At 43.4% G+C, this 26,344-nt stretch overlaps 3 protein-coding genes and 1 long non-coding RNA gene across 8 annotated transcripts in view; 1 reads left to right on the top strand and 3 right to left on the bottom strand.

Annotated features, from left to right (window-relative positions):
* The first annotated feature begins 214 nt into the window (after positions 1-214).
* On the top strand, positions 215-14,245 carry chtf18 (CTF18, chromosome transmission fidelity factor 18 homolog). Its single transcript, XM_082538023.1, has 22 exons — positions 215-560; positions 3,140-3,229; positions 3,308-3,458; positions 4,062-4,251; positions 4,378-4,470; positions 5,228-5,280; positions 6,009-6,150; positions 6,253-6,477; positions 6,565-6,662; positions 6,777-6,900; positions 6,984-7,120; positions 7,232-7,325; positions 7,404-7,502; positions 7,592-7,722; positions 8,278-8,392; positions 8,772-8,996; positions 9,123-9,272; positions 9,557-9,687; positions 11,076-11,220; positions 11,307-11,402; positions 12,515-12,584; positions 14,121-14,245. The coding sequence occupies exons 1-22, from the start codon at positions 473-475 to the stop codon at positions 14,240-14,242; spliced, it is 2,769 nt and encodes a 922-aa protein (XP_082394149.1). The 5' UTR covers positions 215-472; the 3' UTR covers positions 14,243-14,245.
* An 87-nt stretch (positions 14,246-14,332) lies between these two features.
* Positions 14,333-17,339, bottom strand: gng13a (guanine nucleotide binding protein (G protein), gamma 13a). Its single transcript, XM_082538024.1, has 3 exons — positions 16,716-17,339; positions 14,854-14,958; positions 14,333-14,743 (listed from the first exon to the last, which is right to left on the bottom strand). The coding sequence occupies exons 2-3, from the start codon at positions 14,949-14,951 to the stop codon at positions 14,638-14,640; spliced, it is 204 nt and encodes a 67-aa protein (XP_082394150.1). The 5' UTR covers positions 14,952-14,958; positions 16,716-17,339; the 3' UTR covers positions 14,333-14,637.
* A 326-nt stretch (positions 17,340-17,665) lies between these two features.
* On the bottom strand, positions 17,666-20,280 carry LOC309709030. The gene is made up of 5 exons (XR_014277403.1): positions 20,077-20,280; positions 18,506-18,643; positions 18,210-18,290; positions 17,964-18,003; positions 17,666-17,821 (listed from the first exon to the last, which is right to left on the bottom strand). It is a non-coding gene; the product is annotated as an uncharacterized lncRNA (long non-coding RNA).
* A 2,107-nt stretch (positions 20,281-22,387) lies between these two features.
* LOC309708975 (uncharacterized protein) overlaps positions 22,388-26,344 on the bottom strand; it is a 48,705-nt gene continuing 44,748 nt past the window's right edge. For all 5 annotated transcript variants that reach the window (XM_082537376.1, XM_082537377.1, XM_082537380.1 and 2 more), the window contains one exon: positions 22,388-24,371. In XM_082537376.1, coding sequence (XP_082393502.1) covers positions 24,275-24,371 — 97 coding nt within the window. In that variant the 3' untranslated portion in view covers positions 22,388-24,274. The remainder of the gene's footprint in view (positions 24,372-26,344) is intronic.

Here is a 26,344-nt window from a genome sequence, read left to right as displayed (position 1 = left end):
AATTAAAATGTCAAAGAAGCAACTTCAAAGGTATATGCGCAAAAAATATTATCTGAATCGGGCAGGAAATGAACACATCCGAGCTATGTCACTAAAGAGAAGTGACAGCGCCACCCTCTGGTCAAACAAGCAGAAACAAGGTTTATCTATTTGAAATTGAAACGATTCTGCTTTAAGGGAGACAGCTTGGCACACATTTAGTCGCACTGTTACAGGGAAATGTCGGCATTTTTTTCAGATATTCAGATCATTTAGCTAAGTAGTGTATGACGGGAAATAGGAAAGAACTGCGATAGCCAATCAGGAGTGAGGGCAACGGACTTACCCGGATGTAATACTTCATAACAAAAAATTTGCCGGGAACACGACTGTGCCAAAGCTACTGTCGAAGCTGAGAAAGAAGCTATCGGGGGAAATATATTTTTCCTGATTATTTAGCCGCCGTGTCTCGGGTTTTATCGGACCAGGCAAAATGGACGAATACGATGAACTGTTCGAGGTACACGACGACTTCGAGGAGCAGTTTGCCGACGAGCTGGAGGTGCTGGCTGAGATGGAGGGTGAGTCCAAAACACTCAAGTTACCAAAAGGGTAGCTAGCCTATGATTCAACTGTTAAATCGCCGAGCTACTTCTCGGAAACCGTCGTAGAAAAGTGGAGTTTTTGTTTAGGAGTAGACTTAATTTAGGGCTGCTTTGCTTTTGAACAGTGCGGCTCTTGAGGTGCGTTTAAATGGCTTTCAGGATCTTTGGGAAAGCTGTGTCAGTGAGTTCGGATCGAGCAAAACGCAACAAAAACAGACTCCGGGTAGAATAAAAAGAAATAGAAGTGCATACATTCAAGCTACAACATAATAGCACAAGATAAAGAAAAATAATAAATATAATGAAAATAGAGTTTGAGATATCTGTACAGGTGCAATAAAAAGTAGAGTTTGCAAATAAGACTTAGAGGCAGTGATTATACACTCACCCGTATATGTAGATATGTGAACGCACACATCTAGATATGTGTAGCTGTGACTTTATAAAAGTAAAAAATAGGTTATTAATATACAGTATATGTGTAGATATGTGAACACACACATCTAACCAGCTAGTCACGTCGTATCAATTGAATGCATTTAGGCATGTAAACACGGTCATGTATTCCAGAAACTGCTGATCTACTGGGGATTTCCTGCACAGCCATATTCAGGGTTTACAGAGAATGGCCCAAAAAGAGAAAATACCCAGTGGCAGTTTTCTCTGTGCCTTTTTGATGCCAGAGGTCAGAGGAGAAGGGGCCGACTGCTCTGAGCTGATAGGGAGATAAGTTGTTATTTGTATTATTGTTATTACAACAAGGTATGCAGAAGAGAATCTCTGCAGATCTGCATCAAACCTCGATGCAGATGTGCTACTGCAGACTTCACTTCTGTGAACTAATAACTAATAATAATAATTGTCCAAGCATTTCACTACATATCGTACTGTGTATGACTGTGTACGTGACAAATAAAAATTTGAATTTGAACTAATAACGGGAAAATGAGGCTGCACTTCACACGGGCTCATCATAACTGGAGAGTAGAAGACTGGAAAAATGTTCTCTGCTGTGACTTCAGTTGCTGTGTTCAAATTATAGGGCCAGACTTTACTCATAAACATAGACAAACATAGATCCATCCATGATTAAGGCTGGTGAATGTGAAATGTAGTGTGATATATTTTCTTGGCATACTTCTGAGTATAATTTAAACACCGCAGAGAATCTGAGTGTTGTTGCTGACCATGTCCATCCCTTTATGACTATGGTATGCGCATCATCTGATGTCTGCTCCTGGCAAGATAACACAATTACCACAAAAGCACAGATGCTCTCAAACCGGTTTCTTGAACATGACAGCGAGTTCTCTGCATTCGAATGGCCTCTCTGCAATCCATTAGCTTGTGGTGGAACACAAGATTCTCATCATCGATCTACAGCTGACAAATCTGCAGCAACTGCGATGCTTTCATGTCAATATGGACCAAAATCTCTAAGGAATGTTTCCATCACTTTGTTGAAGCTATGCTATGAAAAACGAAGGGAAAAAGGGGCCTGAATGCTCTTTTTCTTATGCATTTTGGTCATTTCAGCCAGACCAGTGACTCCCCAGCACAGCCTTGGCCTTCCCAGTCAGCCTATTCAGTTTCTTGGTGTCACAGTTTCAGATGCTCCTACACCAGCAGATAACTGCAGAGGAAACCGGACTAGCAACACCAGATAAATCAAGTGAAGTTAACATTATCATCATCCAGCAAAACTAATTCGGACCCCTCTGACACCTCACTGATGGTGCTGTTCTGTTCAGGACTATACATCCAAGAAAATGCTGACTTTTGTCTCTGTTTGGTTTATTATTCCCTCAATGGGTGTGTGAACTCCATGATTATACATACTATGTGGTATTTGAATAAGACTTATAACTAAATTCTTTGTTTAGTCCTTTGTCTATTCTGATGAAACAGGCTCCACACATCAGAAGATGTATGTAATCTGCTCCATTATTATCCCTAATAATTCCCCATATTAATGAGAAGAGTTTAAAGTAATCATTTACCACACAGTGGTACAGTTGTTCGTGATTCTGACATCATTAATTCATACTTATTCATAGCTATATACAATACCTAACCCTTTGTCAAACTGTATTATTTGTATGTATTGTTACGTTTATAAACCAGAGTAGAATATAAAATAAATTCTGAAATGCGATAACACGAGAACTGGTTGACAAAGTCCAAAGACATGCAGTTTGGTTCATTTTAAATTGTACATGTGAGTGCTCTCTGTCTCCAACCCCCGTGACCCAATAAAGACGGACTGCTCAGCTGGCTGTTTGTGGCTATATAAACATGCTGGGAACAGGGAAGTTGCAGAGCGCCCTCTGAGGACAGACTTTGCAACTTCAGCACCTATAACATGGTTGAAGGGTGTTTCTACCACTTCTTCATCCTCTTCATTTGTCAGCTGATCAGCAAACAGCCATACTGGTCTGATAGCAAATCGGTCAGGCTCAGGAGGATGGTGGTGATAAAGTTAAGATAGATAAAGTTAGGGTTAAGTCTCCAGGAAGTAATTAATGTATGATTTTATGTGTGCTTTAACATCGTAGACGAAACTTGCAAGCCGGGGAAACGCCACAGTCAGGGTCCAGGAGACGACATCTCGGATATAGAGCACCTGCTGGACAATCAGCCCATCAGTGAGTTCACCCTCGGGGTGCACCTGTATTTTTACACCTGTCTAATTTGCAGCTTTAATCTAAGCCTGCCTCTTCCAGCTCCAAAGGCAAAGCGACAGAAGCAGGACGTTGGTGTGGTCAAGCGACTGTTCAACGCAGCACAAGTTCAAGAGAGCAAAGTCCCTTCACTGAGTGATGACATCACACCGCCATCCTCTCCAGAGCACTATGAGCCCTCTCACGCCATCAGGTAGTTTTTTTTTAAATGATTTGTTTAGCATCATTGAATTTGACCTGTTTTACTCAGAGACACCTTCAATGTGTTTTATTTATTTATGTTTTATTTTTACCTTGATTTTTACTTATTGAGCTCATTTGCTTTGTTATATTGTGGCGATTTTATTGAACTATTGTATTGAGATCAATAATAGACATGTATTATATTAACATTCATCTGCATCTCTTTCAATTGATACCGGAGCAAAAAGATGTTCCTAAAAATCCCAAACATTTCTAGCGGAAATACATTTTAATGCAGAAACTCACACACAAGTAAGATGCACTTAAAAACAATACATGACAGTCATTTGAAGCAAAGTGGCGAGTATTGCTGGGGGCACAGCGGCGCACAGGTGCCTGAGGAGCAGATGTAGCTGGTGCTGAATGCAGTCGTCTTTTTTCCATCATATTTAAGCAGTTTCTGTTTTTGTCCTTGATGGGATTGTTGTACGTGGAGATGGGCATAACAATAACCTGCACGATAAAATTGTTATTTTAAAATCATACTTGTACAAAAGCGTGATTTCAGCCTTTAATATAAATCTGAGACTTCTGAACATGTTTTGTGTTCCAGCTCTACCCCTGCTGTGCTGGATATCAGCGGCTTTGCTGAGATTCCACTGACTCCACAGCGACCTCCCACAGCGGCGCCGGCATCCCTGCGTGTGCTGAAGCGACCTCCTTTAGAGGGAGACTACATCAGTGTGACGGACTCGTCTGGGAATCGGGTCTACCTCCGACAGAAAGAGAACGCAGAGACAAAGGTTAAATGCCCCCCGGTTATTTATCCGTGAGGCTGAATTTCGCACAGGCAGCATGTGCAGCAGCTGCAGCTTCCAGAGTTTGGTTAATATTTCTATTTCTCTCTACATTTCCATGTGTCTCTTCAGACAGCAGACTCCAGAATAGTACCAAACTCCCAGGGTGGACTGGGGCTGCTGGCAGTGCCGATAGGACTGCTGAGAGAGCAAGAAGCAGACAGGGTGAGTGACTCATTACCTTCCCTGCACCCAGTGTTAAAAAATGCATCTACCAAGAATATTTTTTATCCACTAAAATTGTGTTCATTTAAAAAAAAGTGGATTTATATTGAAATCTATTAATAGAATTAATATTGACCTCAAAGATGACCTTAGATGTGCTTAAAGTATAAACTTAAAAGCAAATTAAGAAATCTCATCATCACGCTACTTACAGAGACCACGAAGTCCCGACCCTAACTCTGATTGGCTAGTGTTCTGTGTTAATCTAATGGCTAAATGCTAATAAGAAGATGAAGAAACCCAAGAAATAATCTTCACATATTCAGTTGTCGCAGCATCAGCTTTCCTCAAAGCTCAAAGAAGCATGAATGAAGAACACAAAGCGCAGCTTCAGTGGACAGCTTTCATGCTTTTTAACGCTCTGCTTCACTTTGTCATCGTTAACTTTTTAATTCTGCACAACAGGGGCTAAGTTGAAGGACTGGGAGATATAGAAGAGTAGCTTACTTAGCAGTTTTTCTACATGTACAGCTCTCATAGCTACAGCACGTAGTAGAGGGACTTTTCATCTGCTCGTCTCGTTATGGAAGATCTAAGAATAAGAGCGTTTAGATTTCCAGTGTGACAAAAGCCTATAAATATAATTCATTTGAAAATGTGTGATATAATGTAGGCGCTGTAGCCCTTACATTAATAGCAGAACATACAATTATTGTAAAGTCACATCAATGTCTCGTGTTCCTTTGAAATCTTGCAGCGCCACCAACAGGTTGTGGAGGAATCGCAGCGTCTTACAGAGCTGTTAGCCAGGTAACTCACTTCCTGTTTCACTCACAGACATCAACACACTCATGTGGGGCTCAAAAGAGGACACAGACTGGGCTGGTTGTAAAATAACAAAAACAGAAAACATCAGCTGAGACTGATAAGATGGCGTGAGTGGTGGAGTGGTTAGCGGTGTCGCCTCACAGCAAGTTCTTGGTTTACATCCCACCTGATGTCCCTGAGTGGGTTTCCTCAGCCTTTCTCCCACAGTCCAAACACAAGCACGTTATGTAGTTTGTGATTCTATATGGGTCGTGTGATATGGGGTAGATGGAGTGGTTGAAGTGCACAGAATAAGTGCTGTGTGATCCATCCATCCATTATCTGCCGCTTATCCGGGGCACGGGAGTATCAGTCTCAGAGGGGAAAATTAGACCTCCCTCTCCCCAGCCACCTCTTCCAGCTCGCCTGGGGGGAAACCAAGAGACATCATTTCTCCAGCCTGTCCTGGCTCTGGCCCGAGGTCTTCCCTCAGTCTGATATACCCAAACCACATCAACAGGCTCCTTTTGATGCGGAGGAGTAACCATTCTGCTTTGACCTGTACAACTGAACTCCTCACCCCATCTCTAAGGGAGCATCAAGCCACCTGTTGGAAGAAGCTCATTTCCCTCTAATATCCACAATCTCATTCGTTTGAGACACATCAGGACTGAGTTTACATACACGAGCAGGAGTTTTAACTGCGTTTTTGTGTTTATGTCACATTCCAGCAGTGTAAACGACGCGTTAGTTGAGTCTGAAAACCCAGAAGATGAAGAAAACGAGGATCCAGAGGACACAGAGGGCCGAGCATCTCGGCTGTGGGTGGACAGATTTTCACCGCGTCACTACACAGAGCTGCTCAGCGACGATGTAAGTGATGTGCAGTGTTTCTGTGTGACTTTAAGGAGGAAGGCTTATTCTAAAGTCTTTGTGGAGGCGGCTTGTTGATGTGGCGCGTCTTGTGTCGTTCAGTTCACCAACCGCTGTCTGCTCAAGTGGCTGAAGCTGTGGGACACCGTAGTGTTTGGAAGAGAGAGGAAGTCCCGCCCTGCCCGATCCGACAGACAGGCTGCCAATCAGAACGCATTTAAACCCAATCAAGGAAATCAGAATCAAAATCGCTTCAAGAGCAAGATTGAGGTGACCGAGGAGCTGCTGGAGGCAGAACTGGACCAGTACAAACGACCCAAATTTAAGGTCTAAAAGCTGCACATCTGTCACATCTGTTTGCATTTGATTACCTGGCTTTTACACACGGTGTGATTTATTTTGGCCTCTCTCCAGGTGGCGTTGCTATCCGGTCCTCCAGGTTTGGGGAAGACCACCCTGGCTCATGTCATTGCAAAGCATGCTGGGTACAACGTGGTTGAAATCAATGCCAGGTTAGTCACAATAATAATAAGTGAGCAGATAGTGGCAGTAAGTCATGGAGATGGCAGGTTTACTGTCATCCTCCTCCTTCACAGCCTCACTTGGCGTTGTTGATGTTTGTGCAGTGACGATCGCAGCGCCGAGGTGTTCCAGAAACGCATCGACACAGCGACACAGATGAAGTCCGTTTTGGGAGCCAATGAGAGGCCGAACTGCCTCATTATCGATGAGATTGACGGAGCACCTGCGGTACACTCCTGCTTTAAATTGGTAAAGAGCAGCTAATTGACCGCAGCCGTTCTTAATGCCTTGCCCTTTGATGTGCTCCGCAGGCCGCCATCAACATACTGCTGGCAGTTCTGAACAGGAAAGACGGACACGGGGGTGAGGCTGGCGCGGAGACGGCGAAGAAGAAGAAGAAGAGGGAGTCCATCTTACTGCGACCAATCATCTGCATCTGTAACGACCTGTAAGAGAAACTGTGGCATTAACAGCAGAGTGGGAACTGTGAATACCTGTTATTTGTTTTTACTTTATTTTTACTTCTTTATCGTTTTAAAGTCATCTGTTTCTTTTTAAGTTATGTCCCAGCTCTCCGGCCTCTCAGGCAGCAGGCTTTCCTCCTGGCTTTCCCACAGACTCAGCCTTCCCGCCTGGCACAGAGACTGGCAGAGGTCAGCATAGTCACAGATGCACGCACACATCTCGACACGCGCTGCTGATCCTTGTTTAAACGAAATCGCTGTTTGCAGATCTCACTCCGCCAGGGGCTGAAGGCAGACACGGGCACCCTGATGTCACTGTGCGAGAAGACCGACAACGACATCCGGTCCTGCATCAACACGCTGCAGGTGGGTGCCGCGGCTGAGAAGGAAAGCCCGGCAGATGCACAGCCAGTGTGAAGAATTCGGTGTAAACATGTGTTTGTGCTTCTGTCCAGTTCCTTCATAGTCGTGGCGTCAAGCAGCTGGACAGCAAGACGATTCAGAGCATCTCTGTGGGGCAGAAGGACCAGAACAAAGGCTTGTTCCATCTATGGCAGGAAATCTTCCAGTTACCACGTACAAAACGGTACGGCGAGTTCCCCGAGACAGGCCAGCAGTCTGTCACATGGCTAACACAGAGAGAGAGATGACGATTCACACCTATGGGTGTGAAAATTATGCAAATATCACTAAGTAAATAGATAAACCTTGAAGATAATCATAGCGCATATGAACTGAGCTTAGTATTAAAATGTCTTTTAAAGTCTTCAGTTGAAGCAGGTGAAAGTCGTAGGAAGCCTTGAAACGAGTCACTGTGTCTTTTCTTTTCCCTCCCTGAGCCTGATTCTGCCAGAGGTTTCTTCCTGCTAAAAGGGAGTTTTTCCTTCCCACTCTTGCCAAGTGCTTACTCACAGGCGGTCATGTGATTGCAGGGTCTCTACCTTACAATATAAAGCACCTTGAGGTGGCTGGTGTTATATAAATAAAACTGAATTTCCTGAAAAACAAACGACCGCCAGACCATCGTAAACAGTCATAAGATAATGTTAAATCTTTGGCACAAATAAAAGGTACAGCAGGTGTTTGAGGTGTGTAGAGGACCATATGTTGCAAATTACTGATAAATATTCATTATTTTCAGGAAACGTGTCGGTGAGGGGTTTGAGGACGGACCGGGTTCGGGAAGTGGAGCTCACAGGTTCCAGCACATCTTGCATCTGGCTTCGTCTAGTGGAGAATATGAAAAGGTTTCTCAGGTAATACAGGAAACTCTATGGGACCTGCTCTGCTCATTTCAAATTGCTTGTTATCTTATATCGGGCCCTCACGCCGCTCCTCAGCTCATCGATTGTCTGAAACGAGCTTCTTTAACTCTTGCACCTTTAAACCGACTCTCTTCTGATTGGTTGCTTGTCATAAACAGAAGGTTTGAAAAGCAGGTGGGTGGGGCTTCTGAGTTTTTGGCTCACAGGGATTTCTTAACTCACGCTGACCTCAATGTTTGAAACTTTAACCGTGCTTAATATGAGCAGTACAGAAAAGCTGAGGAGGAGCACTGACTCATGTGGAAGTTTCCAGAATATAAAGTAGTTCATGGTTCACTGTGTAATGTTGCATTACATCTCTTTTCCTCAGGGTCTGTATGATAATTATCTGTCCATGCGTGTGAGGGACCCAAACCTCCAGAGCGCGTGCGAGGCGCTCGATTGGCTGGCCTTCTCAGACAAGCTGAGCCACGTGATTCTGCACGGGCAGAACTTCTCTCTGATGAAATACCTGCCCTTCCTTTCCATCACATTTCACTTCCTGTTTGCCCACACGAACGTGCCCCGCATCAGCTATCCCCACAGCCAGCACGAGGTACGACTCTCCTACACACACCTGTGCAGCAGTGCGAAGGAAAAGTGATAAAAGGAGAAGAAGACGTTTTTGTTTGGGTTTTTTTAAGGCATCATTGCTGATCAGTCACTATTGTGTCCCGTCCAGGCCTCCTCCCGGCTCCTCAGCTGCAAGAACGCTCTGTCCACCATGTTGGCCGACACCCCAGCAAGCATCAGAGCGAGGATCAGTCAGCTCAGCCTGACCCTCGATATCCTCACCTTGCTTCTCGACATCATCTGTCCCAAACTACGGCCCGTATGTAAAAGCTTACATTGTAACCTTGGTACATGCCTGTATGTTCAGCCCAAACTCCAAAACTGTGCAAAATGTGCAGAATGCAATGATGATGATGCCTTTTTTTAAAACAAATCTATGGTTTTATGGTGCAGATCTTATAAACCTAAATTTTGCACATCAAACATTAAATTTGACAAAAAGCATTGTAAATGTAGGACCTGAAATGCCAGGTTTTAGCCTCTGTGTCTGCTTAGATAGATGTGGGTGGGTCATGATATCAAAGTTTCTTATTCTTCTTTCAGGTGAATCCACAGCTGTTCAGCAGCAGAGAGAAGGAGCAGATGCGTGAGCTGATCGACACCATGCTGGCATACAATCTCTCTTACAGGCAGGACCGCACTCCAGAGGGACAGTACACCTACGTGCTGGAGCCGTGAGTACACGCACACGTACGCACACTTGGCTGGACTCCACTGTACACTGGACTCATGCAGAGCTGATGTGTGTTTGAGGGATGTTGAAGGTCACTGCTCTTGTCCACACTGTGGTTCTCTGCATGGAGGCTTAAGAGATTAATCCCCTTAACACCTGGTGGGCGTGTGTGTGTGTGTGTGATGGTCGTGGTTGAAGCAGGGTAGCAAGCAGTAAAGCCTCACCGTTGGATGCAGGTGAATGGAGGAGAGGATGGAAGGAGGGGCGGGTTTAAGTTAGATAGGTTAGTAGGCAGTAAGTGACGAGGTGGCCTTTTGAAAGGTCGAGGAATGAAAGGATAAAAGAAGAAAAAGAGCATTTTTAACTTGAGAGACTTTTACTTAATGTTCACCCTCATTTTTGTGATTCTGAGGATGCCGGCGCCTGCTGCAGTTAGAATGGGATAACCAGCTTGTTACCTCAGCCATGCCGGCCCGTGTGGAGGAGCAGCGGGACGCCCAGGACGGCTCCTTTCTACAGGCTCGCTGTGACGAAGTGCTGGTCACCAGCGACTGGGGCCTGCCTCTAGTGCTGGCTCTGCTGCTGCTGCTGCTGATCTACACCTTTCTGTACCTGCCCTCTCAAGCGCACCACAACTCCACTCTCTGATATCTCACGCATAAAAGGCACAGAGTGCAGCCGTGGATCTAAACATTTAACATCACAAACAGCGGATGCGCTCAGGCAGGACAAGATTATTTGATTGGACTGCTCTCTTTTTGGCCGCAGTTGGTGATTGGTCATGTCGGACGCTGTGAGCAGGAGGAGATGTGCAGGGAAGAAGAGTGGGAAAGATGAGGAGAGGTCATTTAAAATAAACCCTAGAACTGATGTCTGCTTTCATGCAGAAGACTGTGTGTCCTTATAAATCCCTAATATGTCCTAATAAGGTTAAAAATGAATTTAAAAGTAACCTGCGGCTAGATTTTAGTAATATGAAGTTTAACCAGTGTTGTTCATTTTTATTGTTTGTTACAGAACTGCTGTTGAATTGTGTGGATTCAGATGTTAAAGATGATATCTGCACATGTAGATGCTAATGATAACACGGTTGACATAACGCTATTCCACAATAAATAGCCGACTGAACCGTGTGACTGCTTTTATTGTATTTATTGGTCCACAGGGCTGTGAGTGAGAGTGTGTGTGTGGATTGAGTTGGAGATCAGCAGTAAGAGGATTAAAGTTTTAGAGAATGAGAGATTCTGGGTTTTATTCTGGGGGGGGGAAACCAAAACAACAACCACGGCACCAGAAGTGGAAGCTTTTTGTTATTGTTCGTCATCTAACAGGGTTCAGCCGAGTGTCAGTTGCATCACAAGTGCATTTGTGTTTACTGCGGGTTTCCAGGCGCGTCGAGGAGGTGGTGAGGTTTCCAGGCCTGCCTCCGCGCCGCCAGCTGACGTACCAGGCCAAACAAACCATCAGCAGAGAGATGGAGCAGGAGAAGATGAGGAGGGCCGAGCAACTGATGCTGCTGCGAAACCCAGCACCGGTGAGACTCGGGCACGCGTAGCACCTGGCCCCGCGCGTGCTAATTAACGTGACGTGTTTGTAATGCGCCGTGTCTGTGTGACGTAGAAAGCGGAGGACAAAAAGAGCGCCGGTCCTAAAGCAAGCAGGAACCACCAGCAGAGGCTGGAGAACATCGTCAAGCAGACCACAGTGGAGAGCAGGGTGAGGCGCACAAACACTTTGACACGCTGTTAGCTGCTGGAAAATCACTGCTGCTCTGGACCAACACTGCCTGATAATATGGTCTGATTTGTAGTTGTTATTTTTGGCCTGAACACAGAAAAAACACTTATTTTTTTCTTTTATTTAAATAATTTATTTGTTATTTTTTTAACTTGAAAGTGCCCCCTCTTATACAGTTCATGGGGGTGGGAGTGTATACCAGCTGACACCGGGGGGGGGGGGGGGGAGGAGAAGCACTACCGTAGGAGAAAGCTTTATAAACCACATACAGGCTTCGTTTATTTGTTCAAAACTGATCTTAAATTTTCTCTAATTTCTGATTGGTCCACATTAGCTGCACAACATGTTTGCCTTTTGTTTTGGTGATGTTGTCATAAAAAAAAATCTGAAATAATCCACTGGGATTATTCTTTAATTCTTTAAGATTATCATTTGGCACACTTTCATGGTGAAACGTTGTCTATTAGGAAGAACAACGTATTTCTGGCTGAAACCAAACACAATATATTGGCACAAATACCTCACACCAGCTGTTAAGCACGGTGGTGGAGGGGTGATGGTTTGAGGCGGTTTTACAACCACAGGAAATGGTCACCTTGTAGTCACTGAGTCATGCAAACTCCTCTGAATGCCTTCAACCTCAATATTGCTGCTAAAGTTACTGAGTCATGAGGTGTGCTTAGTTTTTCGCAGCACTGCACAAAAGAAAAAAAACACAGAGCTCAAGTTTCCACTGCCGGTAACATGTTTACTGTTATAGACTCTACTGTATGTTCAGGGTGTGGTCACTGTGCTCCTCACACATGTGGGTGTTAGTTGGTGCCTGCTGGTGGAGCCAGAGTGGAGCAGCCTGTCTGCACTGAGCCTAGATGAGTTATAATAGTTCCCTCTAGAGGGCAGGAATGAGGCTAATAAGAAGCCACTGGGTCACAGTCCCCGATGTAGACAACTGGGAAATTAGGCTAATGAGAGAGAGAGTGTGTGTGTGATTGTTCACTGATATTGACCTCGTTATTGAGGACAAAGCGTTTGAAACTTCCTGTTTAACTTCATCCTTCTCATCACTTTGTTGTTGTGTTTGCGTCCTGCAGCCTGAGGTGGATTTCTTTGGTCGAGCTGTTGCCCCTAAACCCCAGAGACCACAGCCGTCATCAGACACAGGTACCTGACTTCATTTATCTCAAATGTGGAAAACACAGGCTGCTCTGATTTTTTTTTTAATACTTAATGCCTCGAAGCACATCAGGTCCACACGCACCAGAGGTAACAACTAATGTGTGTTATGTAACTTTGGTAATTAAGCGTTTTTGTTGCAGTCTGCAGGCAGAGCTGCTGGACTGCCAGCACTGTTACCACTTGCATTTATTATCAGATCTCTGTTAGCCAAACAAACTACTTTGCACAGCGCGATCCTTATATTTATGCATCAGCCAATAGAACAAACATACTTAATATTTATTTCCTAAAATGTACATTAATAATAGTGTCCAGCATTCCTCAAAATCAGTTTACTACATTTTCCTGAGATGTAGCAGTTGTAGCCCTTGGATGCTAATAAAACTCTTCAAGGTCATTTCTGAGCCTGCTGGTGCTTTTGAGTCAGTGGAGGCAACTGTGACTGCTGTTTTAATACATTAAATCTCCACCCCTCCTGCAGTTCTGGAAAAGTGCATCATCGTTAGCTCAGGACCCGTAACATGTCTCTGTGCATGTCTTATTTACCGTATGACCAAAAAGTCCCATTAAAAGCACTAACCCTCCTGAAACCACACCATCAGGGGCATTGATGAGCAGTGTAATCAGGGTGGAAACGCAGACCTGTGGTCATTTGTAGGTCAAAGCAGGATTTATTTACTAAAACAGGCACAGCTCCACATCCTCTGTAATGCTTCCCAGACTTTTATTTTGATTGGATCGGTTTGTGGAGAGGACTGAGAAGCACTAATTTGGATCTGGTGGCGTCAACGGTATGCATCAGTACTTTAGATGGGTGCATAGTTGAATTATGCAATAATGTGACAACAGTGTGAGAGTGAAAGGATGCTATGGATTAAATGATTATCAGTCTGCAGCTTTCATCGTCTTTACAGAGCTTTATGTTGAGCCACAGATACACAGATATTTACGCCGATGGATCAGATTTTTATTGTACTTGCGGCTTCAGCCTCACTGCTCTCATAGTGTCGTTTTTACACTACAGCAGGCGGCTGTTTTCACTGGAAGACACCACTGTTAGCAAGTAGTTAGCATTTAGCTCCTCAGGAGAAGGAGACCAAAAGTAGAGCTAACAGAACAAGTTAAAAATAAACTGTAAATAAACAGTGTTGCTGCCTAACTGCAAATTTTCCACTGGAAGTTGAAGGCTGATGATGTTCATAACTTATTTCCACCTCCTCAAGTCCTCCATCCAAAAAAAAAAAAAGAAAAAAAAAAAGAATTCACCCTTAGTGTGAAACTGGAGCTAAACTAGTTACACAGATCAGCATCGGCTCTGTTGTGGGATTTATTGATGTAAAAGTCATTGGTTTGAGCTGAAATGACAGAAAACTCTTTGGTTTAAGAAACTTGGACTGGAAAATTTATATTAATTGAAGTATGAACTTTTTAATTCATTGTGAAAAAAGCCACCAGCTTAATCAAATATGAAAATACTTGGACCCGAATGAGTGCACTCAAAGCCTGTTTGTGTCTCCGCAGGTGAGAAGAGAGCAGATCTATCTATGGGGACAGCAGTGGGCAACAGTGACGTGTGGTTCCGGTTTAATGAGGGCATGTCCAACGCTGTCAGACGAAATGTTTACATCAGAGATCTGCTGTAGCGCACACACACACACGCACACACACGCTACTGTCTCATTCTCAGCTGCACTTGTTGTTGTATCATATGAAAGAATCTTAATCAATGCGTGTTAAATTCAAAACAGTCTTTATTTGGATTGACAGTGTAAAGAGCCAATAAAAAGGTGCTGTTCATCAAAACAAACCTCTAGAAAGCTACTCGGTGCTGCACACTCACACATACACTCGTCTCCACAGAAAGCATTCAGAGAAAAGCGGTGATAGCACTGATCGTGTGTGTGAGCGAGCATGTGAGTTAGTGCAGTGCGTCATCCTTCAGTTTGTATGCATCCGTGATTGTGTGTGTGCGTGTGCGTGCGTGCGTGCGTATATATTTATATATATGAGTGTGTATGTGTGTGTGTGTGTGTGACCGCTAGAGAATCACACACTTGCCCTTCTCCACCCAGGGATTGGCTCTCATGAGCTCCGGATTCAAAAATGGATCTTCACAAACACATCCCTCGATCCATTTCACCAGCCTACAAAAAAAGATAAAAGAAAGAGAGAGTCGTACGGTCAGCAACGGGTCACACGCTGTACTGAACAGAGAGGGAACGAGTGTGTGTGTGTGTGCAGCAGGTGGACTCACTCAGTGACAGTGATGGAAGATTTCTCTCTGTTGACTGCCAGCTGATACTGAAGGCTTTCCACTTCGCGCTTCATCTGTGGGATGTCCCACTCCTCCATGATGCTACTGTTGTGTATACACACAAACACACACACGCAGATCAGAGACTGAAAGAGCACAGCTCTACTACACAGATGATTAAAGCTTGTTTTTGTTTTGCAACTGCGCCAATTTTAGAGTGCTAAAAGAAGTAAAAGCAGCCGACTGATCCTGCTCCAGCTCCTTTTTGAAGCGGGAGTATTTTTGTTGTCGCTTCTGCTCTGAGTCATAATTCACTGCGTGGATAAGCTCTGCACAGAGAACCAGTGTTGTGTTATTTTCTAATTTTTCAAAATAAAACTCACGTTTAAAAAAAACTAATAAACACAACTTTTTGCAAACATTACTCTAACAGGTGTAAATTGCGCTCGTGTTGTGGACTATTTTCAGCTGTGGATGAATACGATTTTACTGGCTGTTGACCTCTGACTCCAGAAGGATGGTTTGTGTGGGATTAGGCATACAGCAGTGTCCATGTACATAATGGAGAAGCAGGTTTCAGAGAGACTGCCAGTAAAATGATCAGAAGTAAAATAAGTAAAAGGGCTTGACTTAATGAGGTGGGAGGAGTGATCCAAATATTGATAGTATCGATACCAACACTGATACTGGCATCAGATTGATACTGCCGCAACAGGATTTGATATTTTGTTTCTATTCTCTCTTTTTAAAAAAAAGAAAATATATGCTTCAAACATGCGCTATGAAAAATGTCTCAACCTTTGTGTTGACTGTCGCATCTATTTTATTTATAGCCTAGAGCAAATTTCAGCACGTTTACATTCCAGGTCTTCAAAATACATAAAAAGCTTAAAGTTGTGTTATTGTTGTGTTAACGCGTTATTGTGGAAAGTTCAAAATCAGTGATTTGGTGATCATTAAAACGTGTGGAGAATTTGGCAAATCTGATTCAACTCTTACATTATGCCACACTGCTCTGCCCTACACGAGCTGCCTTTATTGGTTAAAAGTATCGGTAATGGTATCGGCAATACTGGCCCTGTATTTACTTGGTATTGGATCGTACCAAAATTTGCAGTATGGGACAGCGCTAGTGGGAAAATATGACGCCACATTAAAATTGTGCTTTCCTCATTTTGTTAGGTTTATCCATTGTATTTGAATCCTGTTGACATGTAAAATGTTTATACTAGAGCAAGAATAAACTGATTCGTTTAGTGGAGACGGAAAGCACAAAGAAAAACAGTCACAGAGCGAATTTCTTAAAAGAAGAGCAGGTCATGAACTGTTTTCCATTTTTCTCTCTCTTGTTCCCAGAAAAAGGATCGAGTTACACCATTTAAATGTAAATAATCAGGGTAAAACGCGTTTTGTCTCTTTCTTAAGACACCTCAGGATATTTTAATATATTTAATGTTAGAAAACAGGTCTCGTGTTCTTATCTTATTTGTGCCCTGCCCCACCCTGCCCCAGGCCACATTACAGCAGCAAGACACAGCCAGAGAGTTCAATCATGGATCGGTTAAGCCCTCTCTACTGGAAGCTGTCTCCCTCCTCCTGCTCTTCATCTTTTTAATGGATCTAAGTAGGTCGGCTGCCGGTGCCGGTTTCCACCACCAGCATCCATCCTGCTGCGCTTCTCCACCAGCCAACCGGTCCATGAAAAGGCCTTCATCATTTAATTACAGGCAATGCTACAGCCCCATCACGGTCTTCCTCCCATTTTACAGCAGCTTCTGTCCTCCCTCTCATAAAGGAAGGACATAAATGTACCTCGTCGTGAACGTGTGGTGACAGCGAGTGAATGACAAAGCCGCTCTTACCGTCAGGCCTACCGGGGAGAGGACCGCTGTTCGAGTGTGTGCGCTGCCGGGTGCAGACCGGGCTTCAGCGGCGGCGAGGACCGTTCAGGGCCGGGAGTCGGTGGCGTTTCACCGGTAGATGAGTACGGAGTCGGTGGGGGGAGGAGGCTGTGTGAGTATATGCGTGTGTGTGTGTCGGCTCTCCGCGGCGTAAAGGCACTCCTCTGCGCTCCTCCCCGGTAAAGCTGGATGCTTGCGGGGGCGGAGAGAAAAAAAAAAAAGCACCAGCGCCTGCTTTGACAGTCAAACGAGAGCCGGAGCAGATGCACCTGTATGGAAATCCGAGCACGCAATGAGCCTCAGCGCAGGCAGGGAAAACGCAAATGAGTCGCTCCGAAGGGAAAACACGCAGGGAGGTCATTTTCTATTCATGTGACCGGAGGCTATGCCTGTTTCTCCTCCGAGGCCCCCACAGAAAGTACCAGAACAGTACTTTGATTTTTTTCTTTACTCAGCTCTGGTACAGACCATCAAAAACACCTGACCTCTAATCTAAACACGTTTTCCTTCTCTCTAATGCTGCCATTGTTTTGACCACTAAACTTATTTTAACCTTCATCATGCGGATGGGTGCTTCATCTTTTCCCAGGACACTTTGACATCTGCATGGATTGAACAGCAGATTCTTAATTAGTCACCCTGCTGTACCTCCCAGTGCACAGCTGTGCTTTTAAATATCCAAAGACTGTCTAGTTAGTATGACTAGACTGCAGCTGTACCCACTTTGTTCTTTACTCTTAAGGTGGTGCACCTGTGGTATCAGTTTCTAAATCCTGCACCACCTAATAAAGTTTCATCTTATCTCATTCTCGAATTCACAAACTCATGGTGGATGAATTTGGCCTAAATCTTCATTTTTGGCTTTAATCAGGCATCAGAATTTCAATAGAATGACACCACCACAGAGACCATTCAGAAAACGAGAGTTTAACTTTTATTTGGCAAATTTGAAAAAGTATTTTTAAATAACTGCATAAAACAACATCCTCCTGTCCCATAAAATCATCTTTGCTGGGTTTGTCCTGTGAGCAGCTTCCCCATCTGGTGACGACATCTGAATACCACACCTGAAAGACACAAATACACATTCATGTGAGTGACAGAAGGAGAAAAGCAAAACAAGCCATGAGCTGGAAGTTCACATACACGAGGTGTTGAGTTTTTCTCGTCACTGGCTCTCCCACATGCATCGCATATAAACAGACTTACCGTAAAGAAACTAGATCACCATCTGCCATCCTGAGTCGGGCTGTAAACAAGAGGAGCAGCTCAGTTATTATTCACATAAAGACATTCGTAGCATCACATGGTATTACAGGATTACTCCAGAAGCCTCAGAGAAAAGCTGGAATCAGGAGCTGAAGCTCAGCTCTCATAGTAGGTGTCAGAAAAGTTTATTTAGTTTGTCGTCACAGGCTGAAAATGTTCGAGTACCAGCATCTTATACAGACTCACCTGATCTCAGACCAGCATGAAAGCCCATTTCTCAGGACCATGTGGCAAAATACAGCCTACTTCCAGTCACCTTCCTCTCACCTGGAAAACACAGTAGTTGTTTTTAAAGATGAAGGCAACGTGACAATTCATCATAAAAACATTTATCATAAATAACTGAGCCTCAGAGAAAAGCTAGAATCAGGAGCTGGAGTTCAGCTCTCATAGTAGGTGTCAGAAAAGTTTATTTAGTTTGTCGTCACAGGCTGGAACCGGTTCGTTTGTTAAGAGAAGAAGAAAGAAGAAAAAAGGCTCACCGGCTGTTTTCTTCTTGCTCTGCTTTCATCTCCAGGTGATCACATTGTTCTCCGACTGCATTCAGCCAGCCTTCAGTCTGCTAAACAGCCCTGTGCATTCTCCAGCCTCTGCACTGTCATCCAATCCCACCGTGAAGGCTGAAAAACAAGACACAAACACAATGATCTTAATCATGAGCAGAAGGCACTTCATGCGCTTTGGAAATTGATTACTGGAGCCTCAAATGACTTGCAAATCTTGCTTTGTTGTAGTAAAACAGGCTGAAAGGCACATTTGTAAAGGTCGCACGGCAGAAGGAGCTTTTTATTTTAACAGAGACAAATCCAAACGCCCCCCCAAAACCCTTCAACCAACCGCTACGAGTGTGTACAACCGAGACGATGTGTGTAGTAATTCAGAAACTGCGTCATGAGTTTGTCCAGCAGTGTTGCTCAGACTTTGAGGGTACTCACTGTCTGCAACATGTAGCATAAACTGTATATAAAAGGACACAGTCAGTGACACTTTGACTTTATGACACCTCAAGCAAAAGATTTCTGGCATTACCATTATTATTAATAATAATAAATTTTTAAACCAGACACTCCCAAATTTCCCCTTGTGGGACAATTAAAGGATTATTCTATTCTTATTCTTTGTAAATAGCACATCTGACTGTGAGACTCACAGGCCCATTATACTCGCCCTCATTTGCTAAAGTGTCGTCACATGCCACACTTTGGCATTGTGTCAGCTGGTTGGCACATCTCAATTTTTTTTAAGCCTCACATGAGAGCTACCGCCACTGTGTTGAAAATCTGAGTGTATGATCGTGTCACTGTTAATAATGAAATAAAACCCTTCTCTGCTTCCAGTGTTGATGTCTACACCCACAATGTAGCAGTGGCAACATTGCAGTGTGTACTCATACCCTTGGTGTTGGTGTAAATGCTACAGAGCTGTGGCGACATCACCATTTGAGCACCACATAACCAATGCAGCAAGCATAAAGGGGCCCAAGCAGGTCCACTGTAAAGCATATCCTGCTTCATCAGGTTTATTAGCAATGAAACAAATTCTTCAGGAAAATGTTTGCTTCTTTCCTCTGACCTCAGTAATGTCATTTTTGCATAGATGTCTAGAAAGCTGTTTACCCCCTGCTGACAATTAGGCAAAAGTGCAGCTCTAAGGCATTTAATAACGTTCAGGCGCCAATGTTATGTCCATCTTTTATATACAGTCTATGACATGTATCAGGCTAAACACACAGCTGAGCATTCATACACAGAAAGAATGCATTAATTAAATGTGTAATGAGTGAATCAGGGAATCTTTTACTTTGCGCAGAATTGCTTAAAATATTTGTTGCAGAATTGAACAACAACTGGTTCCACAAAGACGTGAAAACCGTGACCCTTAAAGTAATTTTGAAGAATAGCTAAATGGATCCGTCATTTAACTAAAGTGTTGCTTAATCCAGTGAATGCACTTTAAAAATCGGAGCACAAGTTCTACTTTATCGCCACATGGTTGCACGTGCTTGCGATGTAAGTCGCTGTACACTTCCTCCACGTGCAGACCCAGTACTCACCTCGTTCACTCTTAACCGCCGTCCTTTGAAGTATTTAGCGAAGCAGACCAGATCGTTTCGGCCTTTTTTGCTTCCATGTTGTGTGTTTATAGTATATAGTCTTCAAAGGTCCATCGTCTGCTCGGGCTGAGAAGGAAAAGACCTGCATGCCCGCCTGAAGTCCCTCACATACCCTCTCAGGGTTAAAGCCCCTCCCCCGTGTCCTATCATTTCCGGGCTAACTGTTAGCTGCAGAGCTAGCTTAATTGTTTCTGCTGGGGGGGAGGGGGGGTCGTTTTTTTTTGTCCCTGTTTTTGTTTACTGGGTCTTCATTGATATGCGGGCATGAGAACAACGAGTTATTGTAAACTGTAATTAGAAACAAAGTTAACGCTGTCGGCATATTTCAGATGCGCAAGGTCCAAGGCATCATGGGACTTGTAGTTCATCGTGGTCAATGAACCCTTTCAAGCCTGAACCATTATAACTGCCATAAAATCCTTTTCTGACTTTCTTTCTTTTTTTTTAAATTGAGTGTTTATTGAAACTTCTGACTTTTTACAATCATTTGCTACATCTGGCATTTTTCTTTTTTTGGTAATTTATTAGGAATTTCAGGCAGGAAATTAAGAAAATTCAAGTATCACTAGTTAATAGTTTGTAAAAAAAAAATCTCTCTCTCTCTCTCTATATATATATATAGACCTTTAACTCCCAGCAGGCATGATGACATAACAGGACAATGTGGATAAACTCAAAAAGTGCAACCACAGATAAACCCAGCCTGCATGTCAGCATCCTTTAATCAGTTGGGCCCCTGTACCTGTGTGCACATATCACATGTAGAAAGCCATGTTAACAACAAACACCTGTCTGAAAGTGTAAAATCTCACTGAGAATAATACTATTAATCATGTACTGGACTTTTCATTGGGTGAACAAAAGGTGTGGCTCCTCCTATGGTGCAGTGAAAAATCAGTGCTGCACAGGAATGTGCCTGGAATTTGTTTTTACACGATTTGAAGGTTATAAAAACTGGCCTGTCACCTTATTTGTAGTTTTACCTGTCAACAGCAATATACCATATGTAATTGTAGTTAACTGGCATAGCTAGATCTGCAGAATATAGAAACAATGTAGTAATAAGACTGGATATATAATATAATGTTGACTGCAGACTCACTTTGTTAGGTGCACCTGTTTAACTGCTTATCAATGCTGATATCTAATCAATGACAGTGCAGCAACTCAGTGCATTAGGCATTTAGACATGGTTAAGATGACCTGCTGAAGTTCAAACTGAGCATTGGAACAGAGAAAAAAAGCTGATTAAAGTGACATGGCTGTTGGTGCCAGACAGACAGCAGATATTTCAGTAACTGCTCATCTACTGGGATTTTCCCATACAGCCATTTCTAGAGGTTACAGAAAATGTTCTGAAAAAGAAAAAATATTCAGTGAGCAGCAGATCTCTGTGTAAAAATACCTTTTTGATGTCAGAGGTCAGAGTGTGTAATGAATGCTATGCAGAAGAGCATCTCTGAATGCACAACACCTCAAACGTGGAAGCAGATGGACAGCAGCAGCAGAAGACCTCACCGGTTGTCACTCCTATCAGCTAAGGAAAGGAAACTGAGGCTGCGATTCACCAAAACTGGTCAGGAACATTATGCAGGATGGGTCCATGAGTCCTCCATTAGACACTTCATTTCCTTCATCCTGGTGTTTTCTTCTGCTGCAGGTTGTAGGTTTTTTTTGTTTTGTTTTTTTTGCAGTTTCTGCATATTCGAAACCTGTCACACACATCTCCGGTAATTTCAAGCACTGTACAGCTCATTTAAGTTATAGAGTCTGATTGAAAAACAAAGGCCAGGGCAACACTTCCTTAATATTAGCTGGCAAACAATCACCAACATTTCTAATGGGGGTAATCAACCCCTGTGTCCCCACTGAAATCCCCACATATGGCAAAGGCATTTTCTTTTTTCCACATTGCTTAAATTTCTGTGTCACACGTCAGTGAGTAGAAATAGCCAAAATACACATTACCTGTTCAGTTATATTTTATCGCTGTACGCTCAGGTTTGGGTAGGTAATAAATCTTGTTCTGCAATTTATAACAGTATTTTGCCTGAAAATTCAATGCATTCGGTCTTAAAAATGGAGATAGATTCACTTAGGTTTCTGATTCTTTTGGAGAGCATTCCAAAAGCAGCAAAATTATTACCAGAGGATTTTCCACTGACATGTTCTGCCATTGTGTGCGGGTGAAGTGACTCGGGCGTAATCAGGCCTGCTGTAGAAGGCGAGATGCAAAAGAACAACTGCGAAAGAGTAGCATCCGGTTTATTTATTTTTTTTACATTTATTCTCATCACAGCTGTACAGGAATGCATCGTCACAGCAGAAACACAACCTAAACCCAACCAACATGGCACAACAGCCGTCACAACACATCCAGAACTCGACCAGAAGCTCACCTCAATGCCTACAGCCATTATCGTTATTGTTATTATTAATAGTATTCACATAGATCCATCTGTCTCTCAAATATATCATCTTTGTTTTCAAAGAGCATAAAAATACAAGTGGACTCTTCATTGGGGGATGAACACTGGTGGTTGATCCACTGTCTGGCTAACACTGGGGGGGTTTGAGGGGGGGGGGGGGCTCTGAGTGGGCCACTAAAAACCAGGGATTCAAGGAGGAGCGGAGCCAACTTATTACAGCTTACGGGGGGACTTACATGGGCTGGTTTTAAATGGGGTAGACAAGCTGACTAATTTTAGAGGTCGTATATAGAAGCTATTCAGACATCACAGACACAAAAGGGCTTGTAAGGAACCCAAAAAAACCCCAATAAATATGTTAAAGTATGGAACAAAAACCAAACAAACCAAAAAACTGAATATATGAAGAACACTACGAAGGCACAGAGAGATGTAGAGTTAACAAACCAGACACAGAGGGAGATTGTAAAAAAACAAAAAGTGGGGGAGACGAGATTCAAGGTGGGCCAATTAGAGGCAGTTTCACTAACCAACACTAGAGGGAGCCATAACAGCTCAAATACCCAGGTATACTATAAACTCTATGTATGTATACTGGATGTACTATATAAAGCATTGAAATATAGGTTTATCTTTTATAAACACTGTTCACTGCAGCAGGACAAAGGGATATACCGCATGAGTGTGCTTGTAAATATTTATATATATATATAATATATGTTCATGGGTGTGGTGTGTGTGTGTATGTGTGTGTGTGTGCAGATTAATTTTCAAGCAAACCTCCGCAGCTGGAGTTAACCGCCAACAAAGCTGAAGACTAGCAAGATGTAATAAGTGTGTGCATGTGTGTGTGCGTGCGAGTGTCTCAAAACTCATGGACACACATCTATATCATCTTTCTGATCATTACAACAACTACTGTACGAGAGGGAGGACACTGACGTGAGCATCAGCAGGGACTACACACGACGACGACAACGGCAACGGCAGCAACAACAACAACAACATGAACAGAGACGACACACAGGGAGTCAGGAAGTCCGGCTAACCATAATCCTCCACTGGAACAGAAGAGAAATAGAGGCTACGAGTTGACTGGAAAAATGCATCCTTTTGACGCTGCAGGAGCGAATCGGGCACAGAAAGCGGCCCGCCTCTCTCCCCGTGTGCTTTTATAAATCTTCTTGGACGTCTCATCAGTATCTACCTTGTCTATCTATGTATCTAGCTATCTAGCTATCTCCCTGCCAGATGGATAGTGTGCTTATTTTGCAAGCAATATGCTTATCTGCTGTCTCCCTGTCTGACTGAGTCAGCATGTCGGTCCAAGTCTGTAGAGATCAAAGGATGAGGAAAATGATTGTGCTTCTCATGGTTCACACAGCCATCTGAGGCCGGGTGGCAGCGGAGGCGGCGGCGGTGACATGCTGAGCTGCAGAGGTCAGAGGTTGTGTGGGAGCGGCCTCCTTGCACCAGGAGGCGTACTAGAGCTACTGCACCAGACAAAGAGGACCCCCCCCCCCCACTCCCCTCGTCAGTACTGTACAAGGCTACATGAGAAAGCGCTCACGCACGCACGAGGGGGCGCACGCTCGAACACACACTCTCTGCGCCGGCACTGAGCCTCGGGAGAGTTTTCTTACACCTACGCATGATGAGGGGGGAGGCGAGGGAAAGGGCTTGTAGGAAAATGAGATGCGTGCAGCAGATCAGTCCAGCATCGCATCCAGTTGGTCTGCCAAGTCGTCAAACATGCTGCCAATGTCGTCCAAGATGGAGACTGTTGCTTTTTTTCCGGAGAGAGAGCTGGAAGTTGGGCGAGAATAAAAGAAGGGTTCGGTTAGTGCTGAGGCATACAGCAAAGAATCAGAGATGGAAAGTGGAGGGATTTGAGAGGATGCAAATATCTAACACTGATCGCACATTAGCTACTTTGAATGACCTTCTGTGACCTAAGTTGTCACCGGTGATGACCTCTAACCCCAGGCAATAAGAATATGTATATTTTGTTTGTTTGTTTTTGTTCAAATTTTAAGTTCAAGATAAAGTTTTGGCAGTCAGGGAACAAAGAAATAGATCATAGCAAAAGTTTTTCACATTTCTTTCAAAATACAGGGTTAAGGTCTTATTTCCACATATAAGGACTTAGACCAGCTAACATTCCAGCTCCTGAGTATAAATTCCGTGCGATGTTGGATTAAGTGGTTGTGCAAACTGTCTGCAGCATTTACCAGTGCTGCTTCTTGCATGCACCCTCACATAAAACCACGTGGAGATATATCCAGAGGTGTGAATGTGTGTGAAGCAGATTACTTCCTGTTGCATGCTGCATGTCAGACAGTCCTGACCTAATTCTCCCAAAACTGTCCAAAGTTCATGTGTTTAAGCTTGTTCTGTGTTGTGCTTATTCACTTGTGAATACAGGGCCGGTATTACCGATACCAGCATCAACACTAATGCTTTCAATTATACATAATACTTTTAACTTAGAGTAGTGTGTCATGATTCATGAGGTGAGTCATCATCAGTTTGCAAATTCTGAACACACTTTGCTGATCACTAATTTAACGATTTAAATGAGCTATAGGCTATAAATAAAACAGACCTGACAGTCAACACAAAAAGGTTGAGACATTTTTCAAAGTGCATGTCTGAGGAATATTTTTCATTTCCCCCAAAATAATTTATTTAACACAGTTCACTGAGCTACATACTTAACTTAGAGGATAGAAGCAAAGTATCTTACCCTGATAGTATTGATCCAATACCAGTGTCGGATCGATACTACTACGCCCACCTCTAGTTGAAGCAGCTAAAGATGCCAGAGGAGTCATTTGGATAGTTTCAGCTGGTAATATTTGATTTTTTTCCACCCAGCAAGTTTGTTTTCCTTCTAATTGTTTGTCTCCATGAATTCCAAAACCCATTTGGCTACTTAGCTATTCGATGCCCTGTTATATCTAACAGCAACCTTCTAGCTTTGTTGTCCTGTCATTATTGATAGTGGTGCAGTCGGCAATTCTTGGATTCACGACGCCTCCCCGAGTGGACTCGCAGCGTGTAATCCCCTTGCACTGTTTTTGGTCTTCTTCCTGACAGCCTCACTGCTTTGCTGTTCACTTTCCTTACAGTGAATCACAGAGCTGTTTTTAAAACAAAGGGAATGTTTACCACGGCCGCTGCTTTGCATTTAAATCATTGCGATCAAAACGCGGCACGGCTTTGTTTGTGAAGCAGCCGCAGGAAATGCAATTTCATCGTCCGTTTGCGTGCGCGACAAACATACCCATACGCACAAGCAAACCCTGGCTGGGTCCAGATTTTTGAATTCCTCCACTCCACTGAGTTGATCAACTGAGGGGGAATGAGTTGATGATATTAAACAAAAACAAATTTGGATCGCTGTTTTAAAGCAACTCATTGGATTAGAATAAAAGTGCTGCTTTATATCCTTCTCCTTCTTTGCCTTTTCAGCTGCACTGGAATAACTGCTGATAGCTAATGGGGAAAAACATATATCCCCTTCCTGTTTTGGTTTTCACAGGAGATCAAACAAAACTTCAAACCCATAGATCAGGGCTGTCAAATGTAAGGTTTGACAATCTGAGCATCTTACCAGAAGATTTTCTGTTTTTTTACACATTTATCATGCAAAAAGCTGCTGAAGTTTCACTTCTTTTTCCTGTATCAAGATATGTCAGGGATTAAATATCTTTAACCTGGCAGAAAAGGGAGTTTCACTGGTTGGGCCCACTTAAGATCAATGGCTACATCCATGT

Source organism: Aulonocara stuartgranti, assembly GCF_965226115.1.
Source record: "Aulonocara stuartgranti genome assembly, chromosome: 6".
In the NCBI taxonomy this organism is placed as follows: domain Eukaryota; kingdom Metazoa; phylum Chordata; class Actinopteri; order Cichliformes; family Cichlidae; genus Aulonocara; species Aulonocara stuartgranti.
This window is presented reverse-complemented; position numbering and strand designations above follow the sequence as displayed.